This window comes from Pantherophis guttatus, chromosome 18, assembly GCF_059756535.1.
Source record: "Pantherophis guttatus breed Tessera chromosome 18, ASM5975653v1, whole genome shotgun sequence".
NCBI classification, from domain to species: Eukaryota; Metazoa; Chordata; class Lepidosauria; order Squamata; family Colubridae; genus Pantherophis; species Pantherophis guttatus.
In genome coordinates this window covers 11,218,902-11,240,469 of record NC_142080.1, presented here as the reverse complement: position 1 = coordinate 11,240,469, position 21,568 = coordinate 11,218,902, and the positions used below count along the sequence as shown (strand labels likewise).

Below are 21,568 nucleotides of genomic sequence, written 5' to 3'. Positions count from 1 at the left end.
CGCTTCAAGGTTTTGGTTACCACCTTTAAAGCGCTCCATGGCTCAGGACCTGGGTACTTGCGGGACCGCCTACTACCACCAATAGCCTCCCACCGGCCGGTACGCTCCCATAGAGAGGGGCTCCTCCGGGTGCCGTCAGCCAAACAATGCCGACTGGTGGCCCCCAGGGGGAGAGCCTTCTCTGTGGGGGCACCTACGATCTGGAACGAGCTCCGCCCAGAGATACGGAGGATCCCGGATCTGCGCACCTTCCACCGCGCTTTAAAGACCTTACTATTTCACCAGGCCGGCCTGGCCTAATTTTCCCCCTCTTTTATAAAAGATTTTTAATTTTTAAATATCTTTTAGTATTTTATACATTCAATTTTAAATTGGTTTTAAAAATTTGGGGTTTTAAATTTGTCGGGGCCAAAATTATTTAATTTGATTTTATTCTACTTTTAAATTTTGTATGTATGTGTTTTATTGTTTGGCTGTGCACCGCCCTGAGTCCTGTTTGGCTGTACTCCCTGAGGGAGTAGGGCGGTATAGAAATCAAATCAAATAAATAAATAAATATGTTATTTACCTTAGCGATTACACTCATGTGGAAACCAGGAAGGATGCAAATCATTGGGGAAAGGACTCTACCACGAATGGTAGAGAACTAGAGTCCCAACAATGATATATGTTTATAGAATTACAGAATAACAAAGTTGGAAGGAACCTCGGAGGTTCAACCCTTTGCTGAAGCAGAGGAACCTATGGCACGTGTGCCCAAAGTGGCACACGAAGCCATTTTTGCGGGCATGCGAGCCGTCGCCCTAGATCAGCTCCACTGCTCATGTGCACGTGCCTCCTGCCAGCCAGCTGAATTTCAAGTCGCTGCCGCGGACTTGAAAGGAGACATGCCATTGCTGCCCCTCCCCTCCCAGGAGTCTCCACGCGACCCGTTTTGGATGCCAGGTAAGTACAGGGCTCACGCAGAGGCTCTGGGAGGGCGAAAAATAAGCCTACCGGAAGTCCGGAAATGGGCGGGGCGTGCATGGGGGGCATTGCATTATGGGTGTGGGCCAGTGGTGGGTTGCCGCAGGTTCGGACCGGTTCGCAAGAACCGGTAGTAGAACCGGCGGGAGGCTCTGCCCACTGATCTGGACGTCATGATAAGTGATCTGCGGATGGACAGAAGCTTCTGTGCATGCACAGAAGAGAGAGAGCACGAGCTAAGCACAGGAGCGTGCATGGGCACGATGCGAACCGGTAGTAAAAGTGAGTAAAACCCACCCCTGGTGTGGGCACGTGCTTTTGGCACCCGAGGGAAGAAAGGTTAGCCATCACTGCCCTATACCATTTCAGACAAAACCTTCTTCTTCAAAACCTCCAGTGATAAATTTTAGGATTGGTTAGAAAGGAAATATGAATAAGGGTATGGAGATAAAACGGATAGAAAAAAGATGGGAGAAAATAATCAGAAGAATAGAAACCCAGATGATAACCTAGGTAAAAGGAGAAAGGGGAGGGAGGGGGGTAAAAGAGAAAAAGTGAGATTATTATAAAAATGTACACAAAGGATGAAATAGATACAATTATTTATTAATTAAATAAGAAATTGAAATGAGAATAGAGATAAATAGAAAATTGGGGCTGCTCAAATGCCATTCTAGATTGAACTGAAAAGGGAAACAACAAGAGGGAGGGGAAGGAGGAGAGAGAGAGGAAGGGAGAAGAGAGGAGAGGAGAGGGAGAGAAAGAAAAAAGGGAAAAGGAGAGGAAGAAAAGGGAGGGGAAGGAGGAGAGAGAGAGGAAGGGAGAAGAGAGGAGAGGGAGAGAAAGAAAAAAGGGGAAAGGAGAGAAGAAAAGGGAGGGGAAGGAGGAGAGAGAGAGGAAGAGAGGAGAGAGGAGAAGGAGAAGGAGAGAGAGAAGAAAGGGAAAAGGAGAGGAAGAAAAGGGAGGGGAAAGAGGAGTAGGAGAGAAGGTTAGAAGGAGGGAAGAAGAGAGGAGTGGGGGAAGCGAAGGAGAAGTAGGAAAGAGAAGGAGAGGAAGAACGAAGAAAGTAGGAAGAGATAGAAGAAGGAAGAGAAGGAGAGGAGAAGAAGAAAGGTTGTGGCAAAACAAAGAAGGACAAATGGTAAAAGAGCAGCCCCGAATAATTAAAAATTAAAAATGAAATTAAACGATAAGATGAATGAAAAATGGTGGATAAATGACTGTACGTATAAATATGTTTATGAGAAACAAAAATAAAAACTTTTTTTGGGGAAAAAAAAAAACTCCTCCAGTGATGGAGCACCCAGAACTTCTGGACGGAAGCCATGATCCCACTGATGAATTGTTCTCACTGTCAGGAAATTTCTCCTGCGTTCCAAGATGGATCTCTCCTTGATAGGTTTCCATCCATTACTTCTTGTTCTGTCCACAAGTGCTTTGGAGAATAGGTTGACCTCCCTCTTCTTTGTGGCAGCCCCTCAAAGACTGGAAGACCGCTGTCATGTCCCTCCTTAATCCTTCTCGTCAACAGGCTAGACATACTGTAGGTAGCTCCTTCAAGGCGTTCTGGTAAGACTACAACATCAATCACGACAAGGGAGGCTTTGGCTTGTTTACGACACTCAACTGTCCTTGACTGCAAGTTTGCTCAACTACAATATTGCTGCAACCACTCCCAGGGACAAAAGGCTGGGGCAACAGCCCAAACAAGGAAGTCACAAGAGTTGTAATAGACTTGCTTCTCCTCCCCTCCTTGCTAGCTGGGCTGTTAAGGGCCACCTCCCAGATGACTTCCTGTGTGCCGCACAAGCTGTGCATAAGGAAGTGGGACGGTGCCCAACCCAGCCTTTTGTGTATCACGGCGTTCGACAAAGAACAGGTGGAACCGTGTCCATCAAATGCGTATTTCTTCTCTTGCATACAGTTCATACCGTGTATGTTGGAGTGAGGCTGGGTGATGGCATCTCAAGCTGTCATCCGTCAAATGAGCTGACTAGGGTGCCAACACCCAGGGAAAACAGCCATGCAGGCTGGGGTGGCAGGAACTACACGGTGGACCATGGTCCGTGCTTCGTCTGGGAACAGAGATTGACAATGCTCGGTCCCAACATTTAAAAGTTTAGGGTTCCACTTACCTTCGCTACCGGTTCGGAACTGGGAGCGTGCTCGCGCGTGGCGCTTCTGTGCATGTGCAGAGTGTCTGTGATGACATCTGGGCAGGTGGGTGGAGCCTCCCACTGCCGCCATTGCTGGTTCACCCAAACTGGGGCAAACTGGTAGAAGGCCACCACTGGTTCCTGACCAGTGGGAAAATGTGCAGTTTCGTGAAACCGTGGAGCGTCTTAAAATGTTGACAGAGACAAGGGAGGCACCAAACATCTGTCTCTGTCATACTGCTCATTTTTGGAACTTTTTCCTTTGACTTTTGGGACGAAGGTTTAAGTTGCCAATCTTGACAATTTAAAGAAGGGTGGACTTCAACTCCCAGAATTCCCCAGTTCAGGAAATACAACATGGACCCCCATGTCGAATATTCATTTCAGAAGAGCGAAATGTTCTGTATACATACAAGTTGTTTAAAGTTTATGCTTCATGTTTGAGGGGGGGGGAAAAGTCTTGGGAACTTTGAAATGGGTGGATTTAGGCTTCCGGAATTCCCCAGGGAGTGTGTTAGATGAGGAATTTGGGGAGTTGAAGTCCACCCATCTCAAAGTGGCCAAGGTTGAGAGGCACTGCTTTGGGGGGCAAGCGGGCATCTTTTAAACCAAGCTAGCCACCATTTTTATTTGCAAATAATGTTTGTAAGGCTAGGTCCGTGATGGCGAACCTATGGCACGCGTGCCACAGGTGGCACGCGGAGCCATATTAGTGGGCACGCCAGCTCAGCTCTGGGGCGCATGCGCGCGCCGGCCAGCTGATTTTCGGGCCTTCTGGGCCCACCAGAAGTAGGGAAACAGGCTGTTTCCTGCCTCTGGAGGGCCTGGGGGGATGGGGAAGGCCCGTTTTTCTTTCTTACCTGGCTCCAGATCCTCTCTGTGTATCTGGGAAGAGCGAAAACAGCCTTTCCCACCCTTTTGGAGGCCCTACGGAGGCTGAAAGGGCCCATTTCCCGACTCCCGGTGGGACAGGAAGTGATGTTTTTTCCTGTCCCCAGCCTCCAGAGACTCCTAGAGAGGCTCCTACAGACTCCTAGAGAGGTTCTGGAGGCTGGGGACAGAAAAAATGTCACTTCCTGTCCCACTGAGAGTCGGGAAATGGGCCCTTTCAGCCTCCGTAGGGCCTCCAAGGGAGTGGGAAAGGCTGTTTTCACCCTTCCCAGATACACAGAGAGGATCTGGAACCAGGTAAGAAAGAAAAATGGGCCTTCCAGGCCATCGTGTGCCAGGAGCGGGGGGGAGGGGGGAGGGGGTTGCGCACGCATGCACGTGGGCACGTGTGCGCACAACCCTCCCCCACCCCCACCCCTTTCCTGGCACGCGATGGGCTAGGTGAACAGTGGTGGGTTGCTCTCAGTTTGCCCCAGTTCAGGCAAACCTGTAGCGGCAACGGTGGCGAGAAGCTCTGGCCAGGGTCAGACGTCATTAAAAACACTCTGCGCATGCGCCAAAGCACCGCGCACTCACAAAGCAAGCGCACACGCCCCCGTGCTACCAATAGTGAACCGGTAGTGCTGGGATTTGAATCCCACTGCTGTAGGTGACAGGTGGAGGAAATCATAGAAATAAAGGCTCCTACAACAACATATTGATTTGAAACCCGAAATATTTTTGTTGGGGATTTTACCAGAAACTTATAGTAAAGAGAAGGTATATTTGATTATCCATGTAATAACTGCAGCTAGGATTGTATTTGCACAAAATTGGAAAAGTGAAGAGATCCTTACGGATGAGAATGTGATTAGGAAAATATTAGAATGTGCAGAAATGAATAGGTTAACACTTGCAATCGAAGAGAAGGAACAAAGTGAATATTATATTATATGCGAACTATTTTACCGATGGCTAGAGAATAAATAAGAAAATTAGGGGGGGGAAGTAGATTAGTGAAATACAGAAAATATATTAATAGAATTAAATAAGCTAAGAAGAGAATTGTTATGGTATTAGATGTGCTATGTATATCAGTATTAAAAATAGGCAAATAATGAGTGTGACTGTAAATTTTAATTGATATTGCACAAGACATTTGTACCTCTTTAATGGAAGATGGATTGTTTGTATTAAAATTAAAAAGAAAAAGAAATAAAAATTGATTCTAGAACTTTGTGGCATATAGTTTCCCATCTAATTTTTTAGAGTGGAAAGAATATTAAAAACCACAGCCACCTGGACAGAGATCCTGATAAGAAAAGCTAATTCAGAGCCTTCTCCCGCTCTTCACTGGCTGGCTGTAAGGATGGAGATCCTGGATGGACAATTCCTTGCAACTTTAACTTCTGAAAAATGGGCACCTGTCATTAGCTCATCCACAGAAAAGAAAACACCGGGAGCCACAAAACCCTTCCCGTGCCTGACTATTTTTTGAGCGGCCACAAAAGTAGCCTACGTAGTTGAATTAAATATTCTGTTTTCTTCTGAAACTTTTCTTTTCTTGGATTCATCCATGGTTGGCCTGCCGGGGGTTGAAAAGCTCAATAAATCGCGTGCCGGCGGGTGTTGCACATTGGCGGTTGTGATGCATATTTTGAGTGACAGGGAGCCGCAGCAGAGGGGTGAAAGAGCCACATGCGGCTCCAGAGCCGCAGGTTGCTGACCCCTGGACTAGAAGACCTCCAAGGCCCCTTCCAACTTCTCTTCTCTTCTCTTCTCTTCTCTTCTCTTCTCTTCTCTTCTCTTCTCTTCTCTTCTCTTCTCTTCTCCCCTCCCCTCCCCTCCCCTCCGTTCTGTCCTGTCCTGTCCTGTCCTATCCTATCCTATCCTATCCTATCCTATCCTATCCTATCCTATCCTATCCAGGTAGTCCATGACTTATGACCTCAAAATTTCTCTTGTTAAGTGAAACAGAGAATTTTGCCCCACTCTACCACACATACCTTGCCATAGTTGTTAAGTGAATCACGGAATTCGTTGAATTGTTGAGTTAGTCACGCAACTCAACATAACGCCATTGTTCAGTGATCCTGGCTTCCCCATTGATGTTCCTCGTCAGGAGGTCACAAAAGGGGATCACATGACTCCAGGGCACTACGACCATCATAAATATGACTCAGTGGCCAAGCATCTGAATTTTGATCACGTGATCATGGGGAGGCTGCGATGCTTGTAAATGTGAAAAACACTCATTAGTCCCTTTCCCCCCACTATTTTAACTTCGAACGGTCACTGAACGAACTGTCGTAAGTTAAGGACTACCTTCATTATTCTGTATTAATGGTGGAATGCGGCTGTGGGTTTGAATATGTCTGCTTTCAACGTTGGTTTGAGATTTTTCATCCTAAACTTAACATTGCTGGATATCTCTTACTATTTCGACTCAGCCTTCCATCCTTCCGAAGTCGGTAAAACGAGGACCCAGATTGTTGGGGGCAAGAGGCTGACTCTGTAAACCGCTTAGAGGGGGCTGGAAAGCACAGTGTGAAGCAGTATATTAGTCTAAGTGCTATTGCTATTTCATATGGAATTTGCAGGAAACCTTGCAAGTATATTCAAAGATGCTCTGCTTTCTTTATTAGAAATATTTTCTAGCTGTGCACCACGGAACATTGTCGTGTACGCTGGTAAGCATATCAATTTAATGATCAAATAAAAAAAGTAAAAATAAGCTGAATGCAATTCTCACAGTTATTTCAATTTCAACAATAGAGAGAGCCTTGATAGTACAGTGGTCTACGCACCCTGTTATTAACACAGCTGCCTGCAATTTACTGCTGGTTCGAATCTCTCCAAGGCTCAAGGTTGACTCAGCCTTCCATCCTTTCTAAGGTGGGTAAAATGAGGACCCGGTTTGTGGGGGCAATAAGCTGACTTTGTATAAAATATACAAAAGTATGAAGGCTATTGCTTAACACATTGTAAGCTGCCCTGAGTCTCCGGAGAAGGGTGGCATATAAATCAAATTAAAAAAAAAAAAAATAGGAATTAAGTAAACTCTGTTGTGCATTAGGAGATGTGAATTGGGACTGCTCTGCACAATATATAGCATATTTCTTCTTATTATTATTTTTTTCCACACAATTATTCCCTATGCAAACAGTTTTCATTTTAGACCTGAATATAAAAGTTTAAGAAACTTTTTTTTTAGAATTTTCTGGTCCGGCTAAATCATGTGTGAATGTAGTTCAAAGAAGGAAGGGCAGGAAAGAGAAACCGAACTCACATCCAATATGGTGGTTGAGGGAACTGCAAAATGACACAGCAATCACAGATTTAATAATAATCCATATCTGAGATTCGATATGACAATCCTGGATGGCGGGCAAGGAATAACATCCAGGAAATAAAGCATCATTTTACTGATATCAAACTCTGCACGGCGGCTAATATCTATTTCAGAAACAGCAAACATTTAAAGCGGTTGCCAAACATTTGAGTGAAATGAACAATTTCTGAGCTGTAAAACTGAGTGGGCTCATACAGATTGTAATTTCAGACTGCTTTGGATCAGAATAAATCCGGCGCAATAACTACACAACTACACAATAACTGCTTGCGTAGTTAGCAACTTTAATTAAAAGCCACAAACTTCCATGCGCTACAATTCACATCATCGGATGCAGCTCGCCAAAGCTTACGTGGATTCGTAAAATTTACTAATTGGAGAAGGTGCTACAGGAATCCTGATTTTTGCCCGCCTGTCCTCACACGGTGACTCCATTTTGAGGCACCCCTAATTTTATTTATTTATTATTATTATTTGGGTATCTCATGCCAACGATGAATCAAATGGCCCTTTATAAATATCCAGGATGATTCACAGAAAATTTGCTGACTATCTCCTGGTTTTGTAAACTCAGCAGGTTAGGATCGACTCAGCCATAGAGGGAGAATTACAGTAGATACAAAGAACAATAGAGTTGGAAGGGATCTTAGAGGTCTTCTAGTCCAACCTCCTGACCAAGCAGGACATACCATCCAGGACAAATGGCTCTCTCTTCTTAAAATCCTCCAGTAATGGAGCATCCACAACTTCTGGAGGCAAGTTGTTCCATTGGTACATGGTTCTCACTCTTAGGAAATTTCTACAGTCTAACATATTTTTTTCTATCGGGGTGAACAGAACTGGTTGCCATATTCCAAATATGGTCTTATCACATTTGTTCTCACTCCTTCAAAAGTTTGGGCCCCAGTTTAAATCAGCTTCATCGCTAGGTGCAAATGAATGTTGTTTTTATAATGCTGCCGACGGCTTTGACCAACATGGTTTTAATTTTTTTTATTTGTTCTTTAACAAGATGTGATTGTTAATCTCGGAATATGCTGGGTGAATATCTAATAATGCATCTGGAGCTTGGAGAAGACTCTTGTAAGGGCCCTAGGTTTATGCATAAACTGGAGTAGAGCAGGGATCTCCAATCTTGGTCACTTCAGGTCTTGTGGACCTCAACTTCCAGAATTCTCCAGCCAGCCAGTATGGCTGGCTGGAGAATTCTGGGAGTTGAAGTCCCCCAGAGTTGAAGGCCCTCAGACTAGAAGATCTCCAGTCCCTTCCCGCTCTTGATTCTACGATTATGGATTACCGAAGGCTGAAGCCTTCTCAGAAAACCAGCAAAGCACATTCAGAACCAAGTTTTGTTGTTTAGCAGAAGTTCTCACCCCATTTCCTGTTTGGTCTAATGAACCTTCAAGAGGAGTGAAAAATTTGTGCCAGTCTCCAAAAAAAAAGAAAAAGAAAATTACTTACTATCATGGCCAGATGATTGCAGATGTTCCATCAGATCACACCCAAAGACCCGATCTTTCGCCGGTCCTTTCCGTTTCACCTTCTGCCGAGCTTTCATGGCCAGCGACATGGGTGCGAAGGAGGCTGCTCTCCTCCTCTCCCTCAACCCTTACACCCTCGTATCAACTTCTCCTCCCAAGGTTGGGCCCAAGTCCATCGGTCTTCAGGAGAAACCTGTCAATGGTTGAGTTCCTGCCTCTCCAGAACTCATTTACTGGCCCATGGCGATCTTCTGCTTCCTTAAATTCATTCTAATCTCCGTGTCCAACGCTCGTCACATCCAAGGTCCTTCAGAAAGGTTGGGAGATCTGTCTTTGCAACTACGGGGCCACCAGAAATGTGGTTCTCGGCCAACTGGAAGGTTGCTACGGTGGTAGATGAGAGCAAGGTAGAAAATCTGTGCCTTTTTTTTTTCATTAAAAATTGTTCTGTTCTTACTCAGACCTGACAGGAAGTGAGTTCAGCTTGTCTCCAAACACAACTTCCCCTACACAGCATCTCCAAAACCACAAAGCACAAGCTAACAGCTTTTAGCAAACGGCTCCTTGCCGTGTCACAAGCTAACGCTTGGAGGGCGAAGGATTAATTACAGATTAACAGAGTTGGAAGGGACGTTGTAGGTCATCTAGTCCAACCCCCCACCCTGGCAGGAGACCCTACACCATTTCTCACAAATGGCTGTCCAGTCTCTTCTTGAAAGCCTCCAGGGATGAAGCTCCCCACAACTTCCGAAGGCAACGCTGAATGGCTTTGCAATCTTGCATTTTTGATTTGTCCCACTTAGCTTGGCTTGTGGATGGCAGGAAGTGCACCTGCAACCGGTGAGGAGGTTATGGGGAGGGGGCCAGAAAACCACCTGAGGACAAGAAGTAACACGTGGAAGATTATTAAAGAGATTCAACCTGGAAATAAGGAGAAACTTCCTGACAGTGAGAACAATTGACCGGTGGAACGGTTTGCCTCCAGAAATTGTGGGTGCTTCATCACTGGAGGTTTTCAAGAAGAGACTGGATGGCCATTTGATTGGGACGGTATAGGGTCTCCTGCTTGAGCAAGGGGCTGGACTAGAAGACCTCCAAGGTCCTTCCAACTTCTGTTACTTCTGAAAATGAGAATAATTAACCAGCGGAATGGCTTTGCTTTCAGAAGTTGTGAATGTGACTGTCCATCACTGGAGGCTTTCCAGAAAAAGATCAGACAGCCACTTGTCTGATAGGGCCTCCTACGTGAGCAAGGGGTTGGACTTGAAGACCTCTGAGGTCCCTTTCAACTCTGTCACTCTACCTGATCCCTTCACAAATGGGTTTTTATTCAATGTTGGATGACTTAAGACCTATAGCTTGACGGTAACACCCATGCTTCTCCACCTGTTGGCTGAAGCAGGGTTGAGGTGGATGTTTTTCTATGATCTTTGTGGGTGGCAGAGGAAATTATACGTCTGAACAATTGTCTTGTGATCTTACAGGAGACCTTCAACCATGGGCAGAAATGCGCTACTAGGTACTTGGGTGTGCGCATTTATTTATTTATATTTAAATTTATATACTGCCCTTCTCCCGAAGGACTCAGGGCGGTGAACAGCCAAAGGTAAAAAACATAGAATACAGAAATTTAAAAGCAGTTTGAAATATATTAAATAATTTGGCCCAACAATTAAAATATCCCATTTAAAATTAAAATTAAAATTAACAATTGGAGAAGTTAGGCCAGCCCGGCTTGTTGAAATAAAAAAGTCTTGAGGGCCCGGTGGAAGGTACGTAAACTCGGAATCGTCTGTATCTCCGGGGGGAGCTCGTTCCCCACCCCCACTGGCAGTTCACACCCCCACTGGCAGTTAAAAGGAAGAAACAGCTGCGATCACACACATTGCTCCTAGAAGCACGAAGCCGAAAACCCAACACACATAACAAGCCCCAAACACCCACCCACCCACCACAAATTCCACAAAGCTCTCCTCCTGGGGGTCGCCAGTCGACATGGCCGACGGCACCCCAAGGAGCCCCTCTCTGTGGGAGCATACTGGTCGGTGGGAGGCTATCGGTGGCAGAAGGCAGTCTCGTAGATATCCAGGTCCTAAGCCATGGAGCGCTCTAAAGGTGGTCACCAACACCTTGAAGCGCACCCGGAGGACCACCGGGAGCCAGTGCAGCTCGCGCAGGAGAGTTGTTACATGGGAGCGCCATGACGCTCCCATAATTCTGGACCAGTTGGAGCCTCCGGGTGTTCTGCAAGGGGAGCCCCATGTAGAGAGCATTACAGTAGTCCAGGCGGGAACTGACGAGGGCATGAGTGACCGTGCGCAAGGAGTCCCGATCCAGAAAGGGATGCAACTGGCGAATCAGGCGAACCTGATAGAAAGCCCCCCTGGCCACGGCCGTCACATGTTCTTCTAAGGACAGCCGTGTGATTTACCAACTTGTGATAACACTTTAGACCAGGGAGTCTCCAACCTTGGTGACTTTAAGACTTGTGGACTTCGACTCCCAGAATTCTGGAGGCTTTCTAGAAAAGATCCTTCTGGGAGTTGAAGTCCACAAGTCTTCAAGATGCCCAGGTTGGAGATCCCTGCTTTTTACACCAGTGTTTCTCAACCGTGGCCATTTTAGCAGAGGTGGGTTTCAGCAGGTTCTGACCAGTTCTGGAGAACCGGTAGCGGAAATTTTGAGTAGTTCGGAGAACTGATAGTGAAACTTCTGACTGGCCCTGCCTCCATCTATTCTCGGCCTCCCGAGTCCCAGCTGATCTGGAAGAAATGGGGATTTTGCAGTAACCTTCCCCTGGAATGGGGTGGGAATGGAGATTTTACAGTATCTTTCCCCTGCCACGCCCACCAAGCCACACCCACAGAACCGGTAGTAAAAATTCTGACTGACCCCGCCCCGATCTATTCTCTGCCTCCCAAATCCCAGCTGATCTGGAGGAAATGGGGATTTTGCAGTAACCTTCCCCTGGAATGGGGTGGGAATGGAGATTTTACAGTATCTTTCCCCTGCCATGCCCACCAAGCCATGCCACGCCCACCAAGCCACACCCACAGAACCGGTAGTAAAAAATTTTGAAACCCACCTCTGCATTTTAGCATGTGTGAACTTCAACTCCCAGACTTCCCGGAACCGACACGTCAGCCTGAGAGAAATGTGTACATTTTGCACACTTACACTTTTTGGACTTGTGCAAAAATTGAGGGAATCACCAAAAAAAAAATCAAATTTGAGCCTTCCTATTTCTCCAATACATACAGGGCAGTGGTGGGATTCAGCCAGTTCGCACCACTTCGGGAGAACCGTTTGTTAACTTTCTGAGCAATTTGGAAAACTGATTGTTGGAAGAAATCATTAGGGCAGAGTGAGGACCCAGTTTGTGGGGGCAATAAGCTGACTTTGTATAAATATACAAAAGTATGAAGGCTATTGCTTAATGCATTGTAAGCCGCCCTGAGTCCCTGGAGAAGGGCGGCATATAAATCAAATTTAAAAAAAAAACCCGATTATTTAATTACTTGAATCCCACCACTGATACAGGGCTATTATTTTTGACATTTATCTGTGATGGGTCGCTTAGAATAGAAGTAGAGAGAAACTCAAGATTTGCAAGACTTAGCAAAAAAGCAGAATTCTGGGATGGCAAAAGTGCAATTTATTTACAAAAACCAGCAGTGCATATTACACCTGACAAGGCCTACCCCAAAGTCCCGCTCTATACACACTTACAGAGTATTTTACACGCGTGCACACACGCAGACAATACAGGGAGGCACACACATACGTTGCTTTTTCCCCCCTAATGTACAAAGATATTTACAGATCGTAGAAAGGCAGTTGCTCATTTCCTCACGCTAAAAAAAAAAAAAAAAAAGCTAATAACAATATTAATACATATTTAAAAGGCTTCTAAAAGTCTGGAGTCTGTCGAATTCACTTCCAAAGAGTCCCGTTGCGATAGTTGTGAGATTCAGAGGAAGGGGAGGAGGAAAAATAAAAAAATTAAAATAGAAGTTTTTGGGCCCCATAAATTCTCTGATCGCGTTTCGAGGAAAATCAAGATTTCTTAGCAAATTGACCCTTGGAGATTTTTCTTTCAACATCCTTCTCGCTCTCTGGATTTGTCCAACATGCTGAAAGGGGTCAGTTAAAGACCTGTGTGTACACAAGATGTAAAAAATTTGTGGTTACCTTAATTCTTCTTTGGCACTTTGTGTTAAACCCAGCCCGTTTAAGTTCACTTCTGTAGCTTATTGATTCATTAACATATTACAGGTAGCCTTCGACTTGCAAAGGTTCATTTAGTGACCATTCCAAGTTATAACGGCAATGAAAAAAGGACCATTTTTCATACTTACAACTGTTGCAGCCTTCACCTGATCCAAACTGGGATGCTTGGCAACTGACTTGTATTTATGACGGCTGCAGTGTCACATGACCCCCTTTTGCGACCATCTGACAAACCAACTCAACGGGGAAGCCAGATTCATTTAACGGCCATGTTCCTAGCTTAAGAACTGCAGCGACTCGTTTAACAACCGCGGCGAGAAAGGACGTAAAACGGGGCAAAAGTTCTCACTTAAATCAATGTCTCAGTTAGCAACATAAATGTGGAGAGCTCAAGGGCGGCCGTAAATCGAGGACTGTGCCTGTACTCACACAGAGGCTAAAGACAAAGCTAAGTTTGCAACAGGTTTGAAGGGGGGGGGATTTCTGTTTGTTAGCATGTCTGAATGAGCCAATCTGAGATGTAGATCGGTCGGTCTTCACATTATCGCATGCCCTACACCACTGACCCAACCAGGGTCCAGGCAGAAGGTCCAAAACTGGGACCCAGAAGGTCGAAAACTGATACGTAAACCCCGATACCAGTTCTGATCCTGCCTTCAGAGCTGTGGTGCACCAAATTTGTCACTCCCTCATTCAGGAGTGGGATTCAGCCGGTTCAGGGAACCGGACGCTAATTTTACATCTGGTTCGCCGAACTGGTAGTTGCAAGGACTGTCTGGCCCCGCCCACCCCACCCCGCCCCTCCCAGGGGTCTCCACGCAGACCGTTTTGGATGCCAGGTAAGTGCAAGGCCTGCACAGAGGCTCTGGGATGGCGAAAAACGGGCCTCCTGGAAGTTGTGGAAGTCTGGAAATGGGTCTGTTTCCGGCCTCTGGAGGGCCTCCGGAGCCTGGGGAGGCTGTTTTCACCCTCCTAAAGGCTCGAGGAATGCCTCAGGAGCTTGGGGAGGGCGAAAATGCCACCCCACCCTCCCATGGTGCAGGAGGCTGAGTAGGCCACGCCCACCATGGTCGCGCCCAACCAGCAACCAGGCAGAGAACTGGTGGTTAAAATTTTTGAATCCCACTTCTGCGCCCCACCCCAGATATTGTGGGTCACTTCACCTCCACTTTGGGACAGAAAGTTTTGTAAAGGAGGCAGCTGCTCAGCCCAGTTGCAACTCTTTGCAAATATGAAAAAATGAGGTGTAGTAGGCACAAGAAGACTTAAAATATACTTATCGGAAAAGGGTCGATGTTTAAGAAACTTTCTCCAAAGAGAACTTGGAGCAGTTTTGCAATTCCCCCTAAAACTCAAAATCCGTGTTTCTCAACCTTGGCTTAAGAATGGGTGGACTTCGATTCCCAGAATTCCCCAGCTACTTATGCTGGCTGGGGAATTCTGGGAGTCGAAGTCTACTCCTCTTAAAGCATGCTGGCTAGGGGATTTGGGGAGTCACAAGTCTTAAATTTGCTCACAAATCTTAAATTTGCTAAGATATTGCTAAATTTGCTCACAAGTTCACAAGTCTTACATTCGCTAAGATAGACTTCAAATTCAATAGCAAATGTGCAGACTTCAAATCCCAGAATCCCTCAGCCCCCGGCTTTAAGACGCGTGCACTTGAACTCTCATAATGGCTGGGGAATTCTGGGAGTTGAAGTCCACCTTTCTTCCCGTTGCTAAGATTGAGAAGCCACTGGTCAAAATGCAGACTCCCTCACAAAATCTGTCCTCAGGGTCGCACACTTATCACGCATACGTATTTCCATAGTTGTTGGTTAGCTCTAGAAATATTCATAGTTACAGCATGCTAAGAAATACAAATTAAAGACATGAGATGGGGGGACTTGAAGTTCGCTGGTGATGGGGTGGCCCAGCCTTCTTGGTCCCCAATGGTGGGACAACACTGCTTGGACATTTATTGGACTCTCTAAACCAGTGTTTCTCAACCTTGGAAGCTTGAAGATGGGTGGACTTCAACTCCCAGAATCCCCCAGCCAGCGCTGCTGGCTGGGGGATTCTGGGAGTTGAAGTCTACCCATCTTCAAGCTACCCAGGTTGAGAAACAGCTTTAGGAGTTGGAGAACCACTGGACCCATGATGCACTTCATCGGGGCGAGCAGAAGCACGTTATTCAATATCGTTGACTCAGTAGAAGGTCTGGAAACAGGACTTCTTTTGGGGAGTTTGTGTGTCTCCAGAGATTTTCTTCAGCATTTTCTGGAAAGTCTTTGAAGCTTACAGTAGAAATATTCCTTGCCCGGTTCGTAATTAATAATACAAATAAAAAATAATAATTAAAATGGAGCTCATCTTTTTAACAGCCACAGTTTGCCCGTGGGAAAACCTTTAGCCCAAGATGGACCAAGGGCCATCTGAACCGTCGACGACAACAGTAAAGGAGAATAATTACGATAAAAGATGCAAGAGTTTCTATGAGTTTGCCCCTCTTGAGCCCAGCCGAGTCACTTGAAGAGACCCGAAGCATCTTCATTTCTGCTTCTCCAACGTTTTGTCCATCCCACCAAACCCTAAATCATCCCTGGCCAAAAGAAAAGACTCCAAAATGAATCCACACAAAGAGGCGGCCCATGCCAGGTGGGGAAGAAACTGAAGTGGCTTCTGAGCATCTTCACGTTGGAGGAGAAGTTGGGCTTCTAACGTTGGCCAAAGTCTTGGGAAGAAGTCTTGGGACCTTCAGGAGATCCCGAGGTGGACAGCCTGCGGTCGGGTGGCTCAGAAGGAGAGGACCTGAGTCTCAAGAGCTCTTTGGGCCCCCCTCCCCAAAAAGAGGCACCAGTAAGCAGTTAGGGATGGGGGCTCAGAGCTGGCTTGGATCTGGGCATCTGGCAGAGAGGGGGATGAGCGTCAGACCAAGTGTCCCCGTCCGTTGATGTAGATGCCGTTGGAGGTGGGCTTCGCTCGGAGGGTGCCATTCTCTTGGACAAAGTGAGTCATTGCTTGCTTGATATTGTTTTCGTCATTCCGCTCTTCCTCGTCTTCCTTCGCTTTCTCTTTCTCCTTCTCATTCTCCTCCGTCTGATCTTCTGGGACAGGGGTTGGGGGCGGTGGGGGAAGCTCGGTCTGGGTCTCAATTTCCCGGACGGTTGACAAGGTTGAGTAGCTGCGTCCCTCGGCGTCTTCTCCCTGAGTGGGAACGAAAGGAAAAGAGGGGTCACCCAAGGTGAGCACATTATAAGCCGCCCTGAGTCTCCGGAGAAGGGTGGAGAAGGGCAGCATATAAATCAATTTTTTTTTTTAAAAAAAAAAAGGGGAAATATGGGGCGGCGGGGGTTGGATTGGGACGTGGGAGGAGGTCCCGACTCCAGCCACAGGAGCTCAAATGTTGGAAACAGTACAGGCAGGCAGTCCTCGACTTATAACAGTTAGTTTAGGGACCACCTGAAGTTTCAATGGCACTGAAAAAAGTGACTTTTTTTTTTTTTAATTTTGATTTATATGCCACCCTTCTCCGGAGACTCAGGACGGCTTACAACGCGCTAAGCAACAGCCTTCATCCTTTTGTATATTTATACAAAATCAGCTTATTGCCCCCACAAACTGGGTCCTCAATTTACCTACCTTAGAAAGGATGGAAGGCTGAGTCAACCTTGAGCCTTGGAGAGATTCGAACTTACAGTAATTGCAAGCAGCTGGTCTTAATCACAAGGCTATCAGTCTGCTGAGCCACCAGGCCCGTATGAGCATTTTTCACACTTACAAAATAGATACAGTTATATGTGATGGGTTCTTTTTTTTTTTTTTTAAAGGCTAAATTGCTAGCAAAAATGTGTGTGTTTGGAAAACAATTAACAGAACAGAGAATATAAAATAGAATATAGAATAGAATAGAATAGAATAGAATAGAATAGAATAGAATAGAATAGAATAGAATAGAATAGAATAGAATAGAATAGAATAGAATAGAATAATACGGAATATGGAATATGGAATATGGAATATAGAATAATAGGATAGGATAGGATATATTTTATTAGGCCAAGTGTGGCTAGACACAGAAGAAATTTGGTACAAAAGCACCCAGTGTACTTGCAAACAAGAAGAAGAAGAAGAAGAAGAAGAAGAAGAAGAAGAAGAAGAAGAAGAAGAAGAAGAAGAAGAAGAAGAAGAAGAAGAAGAAGAAGAAGAAGAAGAAGAAGAAGAAGAAGAAGAAAGAGCAGGAGGAGGAGGAGGAGAAGATAGTGATAATAATATTTTTTTATTCAGAAAAAATTCTACTCAGAAATATTTCTACTTGAAACATCCTACATCTTAAGAAGGTACTTGGTCGATACCTAGGATGCTGGCAGTAACTCATATCGACCATCAGCACCAGTCAATGGTATTTGTGATGCATTTTTGAATGTTCAGTTGACTGAGTTTCATGTTTAATGAATAAAAGTTAATAATAATTAATGAATAAAGTAAGTATTTATGAATAAAGTATTAATGTATTAATGAATAAAATATTTATGAATAAAGTAAGTATTTATGAATAAAGTAAGTATTAATGAATAAAGTAAGTATAAGTATTATTATTATAAAACAATAAAAAATGAGTTTCCTGTTTAATGACTAAAAGAGATCATAATGATGATGTGCAACCAGTCGAGGAAGGAAATAGGTAATAAAAGGATAAATAACACTACAACTTGATGAGTTAATATACGTATACATTAGTCAGCATAATTAATCCAACATTTAAAAAAAAAAATACCCAAATGAAAATGGGAGAACGCTAGAAGAACCCGTCAGCCTTGCAACGCTGAGCAACCCGGAGAACCCCGAGGCTGCCTCCTTGCTTGACTCCACTCACCATCACCGAGCAGAGGCTGGTTTCCCGGAAGCTGTCTGTGCGGAAGCTGCCCTGCCTGCTATCCCGGCAGAGGCTATCCGCTCGGAGGCTTTCCCGGCACAGGCTGTCCCCGCGGAAACTCCCTTGCCGGCTCTCCGACCTCAGCGGAAGGTTTTCTTCGATCTGAAGGGCAGAGAGAGAGACAGACAACGGAGAGGAGCTCCCTTCAGAGGTTGCGGGAGCTTCGTCCTTGGAAGCTTTCAAGGAGAGATGTCAGGTTTCGTTGCTATCTTAAACAAACTTCATTCTCAAACGCAAGGTCTCTGATGAATCTTTTTTTTTTTATTTAAGAATAGAAAGAACGACATGCCTGAACTCTGATGCAGCCAAGATTGGCACCTCCTTCCAAACCCCTCCCTTTCCGTTCTTCAACCCCAATGTCTCATTGTCACTGCGTTTTTTATTTCCCAGCTGAGTTTCATTATTTTTGGACTAATAGACTTACTGTAGTTTGCCAAGTTCCTTATCAGTATTCTACTACGCATGTCTGCATTCCTTCACTTGCTTCACACACTCTTCCCTTTGTTCTCATGCCACGGGGGTGTCGACTGCTGGAAAGCAGCCGGCCCGAATTACTTTTCAAAATGTAGCAATTAACTTTCTTAGTTAGTGAGGTGTTTTATTTTCTTTATAACAAATAAATGAGTTTTATTAGAAACTTTTCTTCGCATTTCTTTTCAGAATATTGCAAACAAGGAGGAGCCACGATCCATCTCCTCTAAACCAAGGTGATTTTTCCCAGAGCCAAACATGGGATTAATCAATGCCCTGACACTCATTGGCCATCATGCAGATCCATCTCTCCGTCCCAAGCACTTTCTTTTCACAGGAATTTCCCCCCTCCCTCTGTCTCCCAGGTAACGCTATCTACTGAAGAGCAGGGAACTAGGTAAAAGTTCATCTCAGCATTAAAGCAAAGCTTCTCCCGCTTTCGTTCATTTCATTCATGTCAGCGCTGGAGGAGAGCATAATTTGGAACGCTGACAAGAGACTGGAATGCCATCTGTCAGAAACGGTGTAGGGCCATGATGGCGAACCTATGGCAAGTATGCCAGAGTGTACAGAGCCCTCTCGGATGGCACCCAAGCCGTTGCCCTAGTTCAGCTCTGCTGCGCATGTCCGTCTGCCTCCTGCTGGCCAGCTGGTCTTCGGGTCTCTGCTGCGCATGTGCAGGGGGTGGAGCAGGGGTGAAATGCTCCCGGTTCAGACCGGATCGTCCGATCCGGTAGCGATGACGGTGGGTGGTTCGGAGAACCGGTAGCAAAAATCCCTGCGCCCCCCCTCTCCACCATGCCCAGCTGAGCCGCACGATCATCAGAGGCTTTTTTTTTTAACTTTTAAAAGCATTTTTTCTACAACTTCTTCCGCCGAAAAAATGCTTTTAAAAGTAAAAAAAAAAAAAAGCCTCTGATGATCGCGCGGCTCAGCTGGGATCGTCAGAGGGTTTTAAAAGCATTTTTTCTACAACCTCTTTGGCCGAAGAGGTTATAGAAAAAATGTTTTTAAAGGGAAAAAAAGCCTCTTGCCTGATCTTCAGTTAGGCTTTTAAAAAAATATCTGACGATCAGACAACTCAGCTGGGATCGTCAGAGAGACTTTTAAAGCATTTTTTTCTGCAACCTCTTCAGAGGAAGAGGTGGTTTAAAAAATGCTTTGAAAAGGCTCTGACGATCCCAGCTGTGTTGCCTGATTGGCAGAGGCTTTTCAAAGCATTTTTTTGCATTTGCAGAAAAAATGCTTTGAAAAGTTTTTTTTAAAAAATAGGCCACGCCCACCCAGTCACATTACCCCCCCACCAAGCCACGCCCACAGAGAGAAAGAAAAATGGGCCTTCCCCCCCCCCAGGCTCTCTTCTGGTGGGCCCAAAAGGGCCGAAAATCAGCTGATGGAGCTGAGCTGGCGTGCCAGGCAACATGGCTCCGGGTGCCACCTGTGGCACACGTGCCATAGGTTCACCATCACGGCTCTATACAATTTGGGACAAGTGGCTGTCCAGTCTCTTCTTCAAACCCTCCAGAGATGGAGCACCTACAACTTCTGGTGGCAAGCTGTTCCACTGGTTAATTGTCCTCCCTGTTAGGGAGTTTCTCCTTAATTCCAGGTTGCTTCTCTCCTTGGTTAGTTTCCATCCATTGTTTCTTGTCCTGCCGTCTGGTGCTTTGGAGATTAGTTTGACTCCCTCTTCTTTGTGGCAGCTCCTCCTATATTGAAAGATGCTATTATGTCTACCCTCTCTGTCTGTCTGTCTGTCTGTCTGCCTCTCTCTCTCAAAAATAAGAGATGCCGTGTTGTTATGAAGTCCTTTCCCACAGGGGCTTTTTCAAAAGGCAACTGGATTTTGGTTTTTTTTTCCCCTTTGGAAACGTTTCGCTTCTCACCCAAGAAGCTTTTTCCAAGTTCTACACTTGAAATATTGTTTTGGATGGCATCTTTGTAGATTTCGAATGTACAGTCAGTCTGCCACCCAGGGTTGGGAGAACCTGATGGGTGGCCAGAATCGTCAAAAGAAACGGCGCCTACTTTTCGTTCTGGCCTCTCCTTTTTTCCAGGGTGTCTCCCCAAAACCCTCAGATCAAACCAGCCCTACGTTCAATGAACGTCCTTACCGGCTTCCGACGTACTGAGAAAAGAAGATGCACAAGGCATGAGAACCCCAGTTTCTCTATCTCAGCTCCCCATGTCAGAATTAGCCCTACAAGTGAGAATTGAACCTCACGCTTTCCCTTTTGCGCAGCTGTTTGTCTTAATTGTTGCGGCCCGCCAGCAGATCTGGCAGCAGATTCGGACAGTGAGGAGGTTAGGAAGGAGCCTGGGCCAGTCTTGGAGTCTGGGGAGGGCTCTGATGAGGGCTCTGCGTCGGAGGCAGAGAGGGGGGTCATGGCCGGATGCCAGTTATCAACTGCCTTCGGGCATCAGTGGGGCAGAAGAACATCTGGAGCCTGTGCCCAGGGTGCGCATGCGCAGAGTTGCCAGACGAAGGGAACAGCTAAAGAACAAGGGGCGACTCAGGAGGAAAGCCACAGGTGGACGATGAATCCTCCCAGGGGGAATAAAAGAGGAGCGAAAAGGGAGAAGAGTTTGCAGGAGACAATTAGTTCATTCCTGCATTCTTGGTGTCTGAAAGATATCGTCCTGGCCACTCTCCAAGCCTAATAAAGGTCGGTAATTGTGAACTATCTTGAAAGACGGTGAGAGAGGAAAGACTTTGCCGGAGAAGAATTCACTGTAAATTAAATAAAAGGGGTTTGTCGGCATGACTTGGACAACGGAGGACTCCGCTTCATGCTGCTGGGGAAGCCTAGGTCAGAACAGTAATTTAGGGTATGTTCTCACTCCTTTCCCACGGCCTGGAGCTCGCAGGTTCTTCTTTAAGCTGGATTTGCGATGTTTTCTCAGCAGAAAATTCCTCGAAATGCGTTCTAGATGCATGTTTTTCCCATGTGCGTCCACTAGGGAGCGCTGGAGGACTTAATCCATCAATCGGAATAGAGCCAGAACTTCGTATATGAAAAGGAGGGCAGGATGTAAAAATTTTAAAAAAAATAAGAAGAAGAAAGGTTCCTTCCTAGGTTGAGCTAAGAGTTAGAGCTGTAATAGCTAAATGGCCCCTCCCTGG

General features: G+C 45.8%; 2 protein-coding genes across 2 annotated transcripts in view; both read right to left on the bottom strand.

Annotated features, from left to right (window-relative positions):
* The window catches only part of ARHGAP30 (Rho GTPase activating protein 30), a 53,440-nt gene extending 44,091 nt beyond the window's left edge, over positions 1–9,349 (bottom strand). Inside the window, exon 1 of the mRNA XM_087881273.1 lies at positions 8,806–9,349. Within this exon, the coding sequence (XP_087737399.1) occupies positions 8,806–8,914 (109 nt within the window). The 5' untranslated portion in view covers positions 8,915–9,349. The remainder of the gene's footprint in view (positions 1–8,805) is intronic.
* Positions 9,350–12,457: 3,108 nt separating this feature from the next.
* NECTIN4 (nectin cell adhesion molecule 4) overlaps positions 12,458–21,568 on the bottom strand; it is a 132,611-nt gene continuing 123,500 nt past the window's right edge. The window contains exons 8-9 of the mRNA XM_060682583.2: positions 17,914–18,075; positions 12,458–16,244 (exon numbers count right to left, since the gene is read on the bottom strand). Coding sequence (XP_060538566.2) covers positions 15,966–16,244; positions 17,914–18,075 — 441 coding nt within the window. The 3' untranslated portion in view covers positions 12,458–15,965. The remainder of the gene's footprint in view (positions 16,245–17,913; positions 18,076–21,568) is intronic.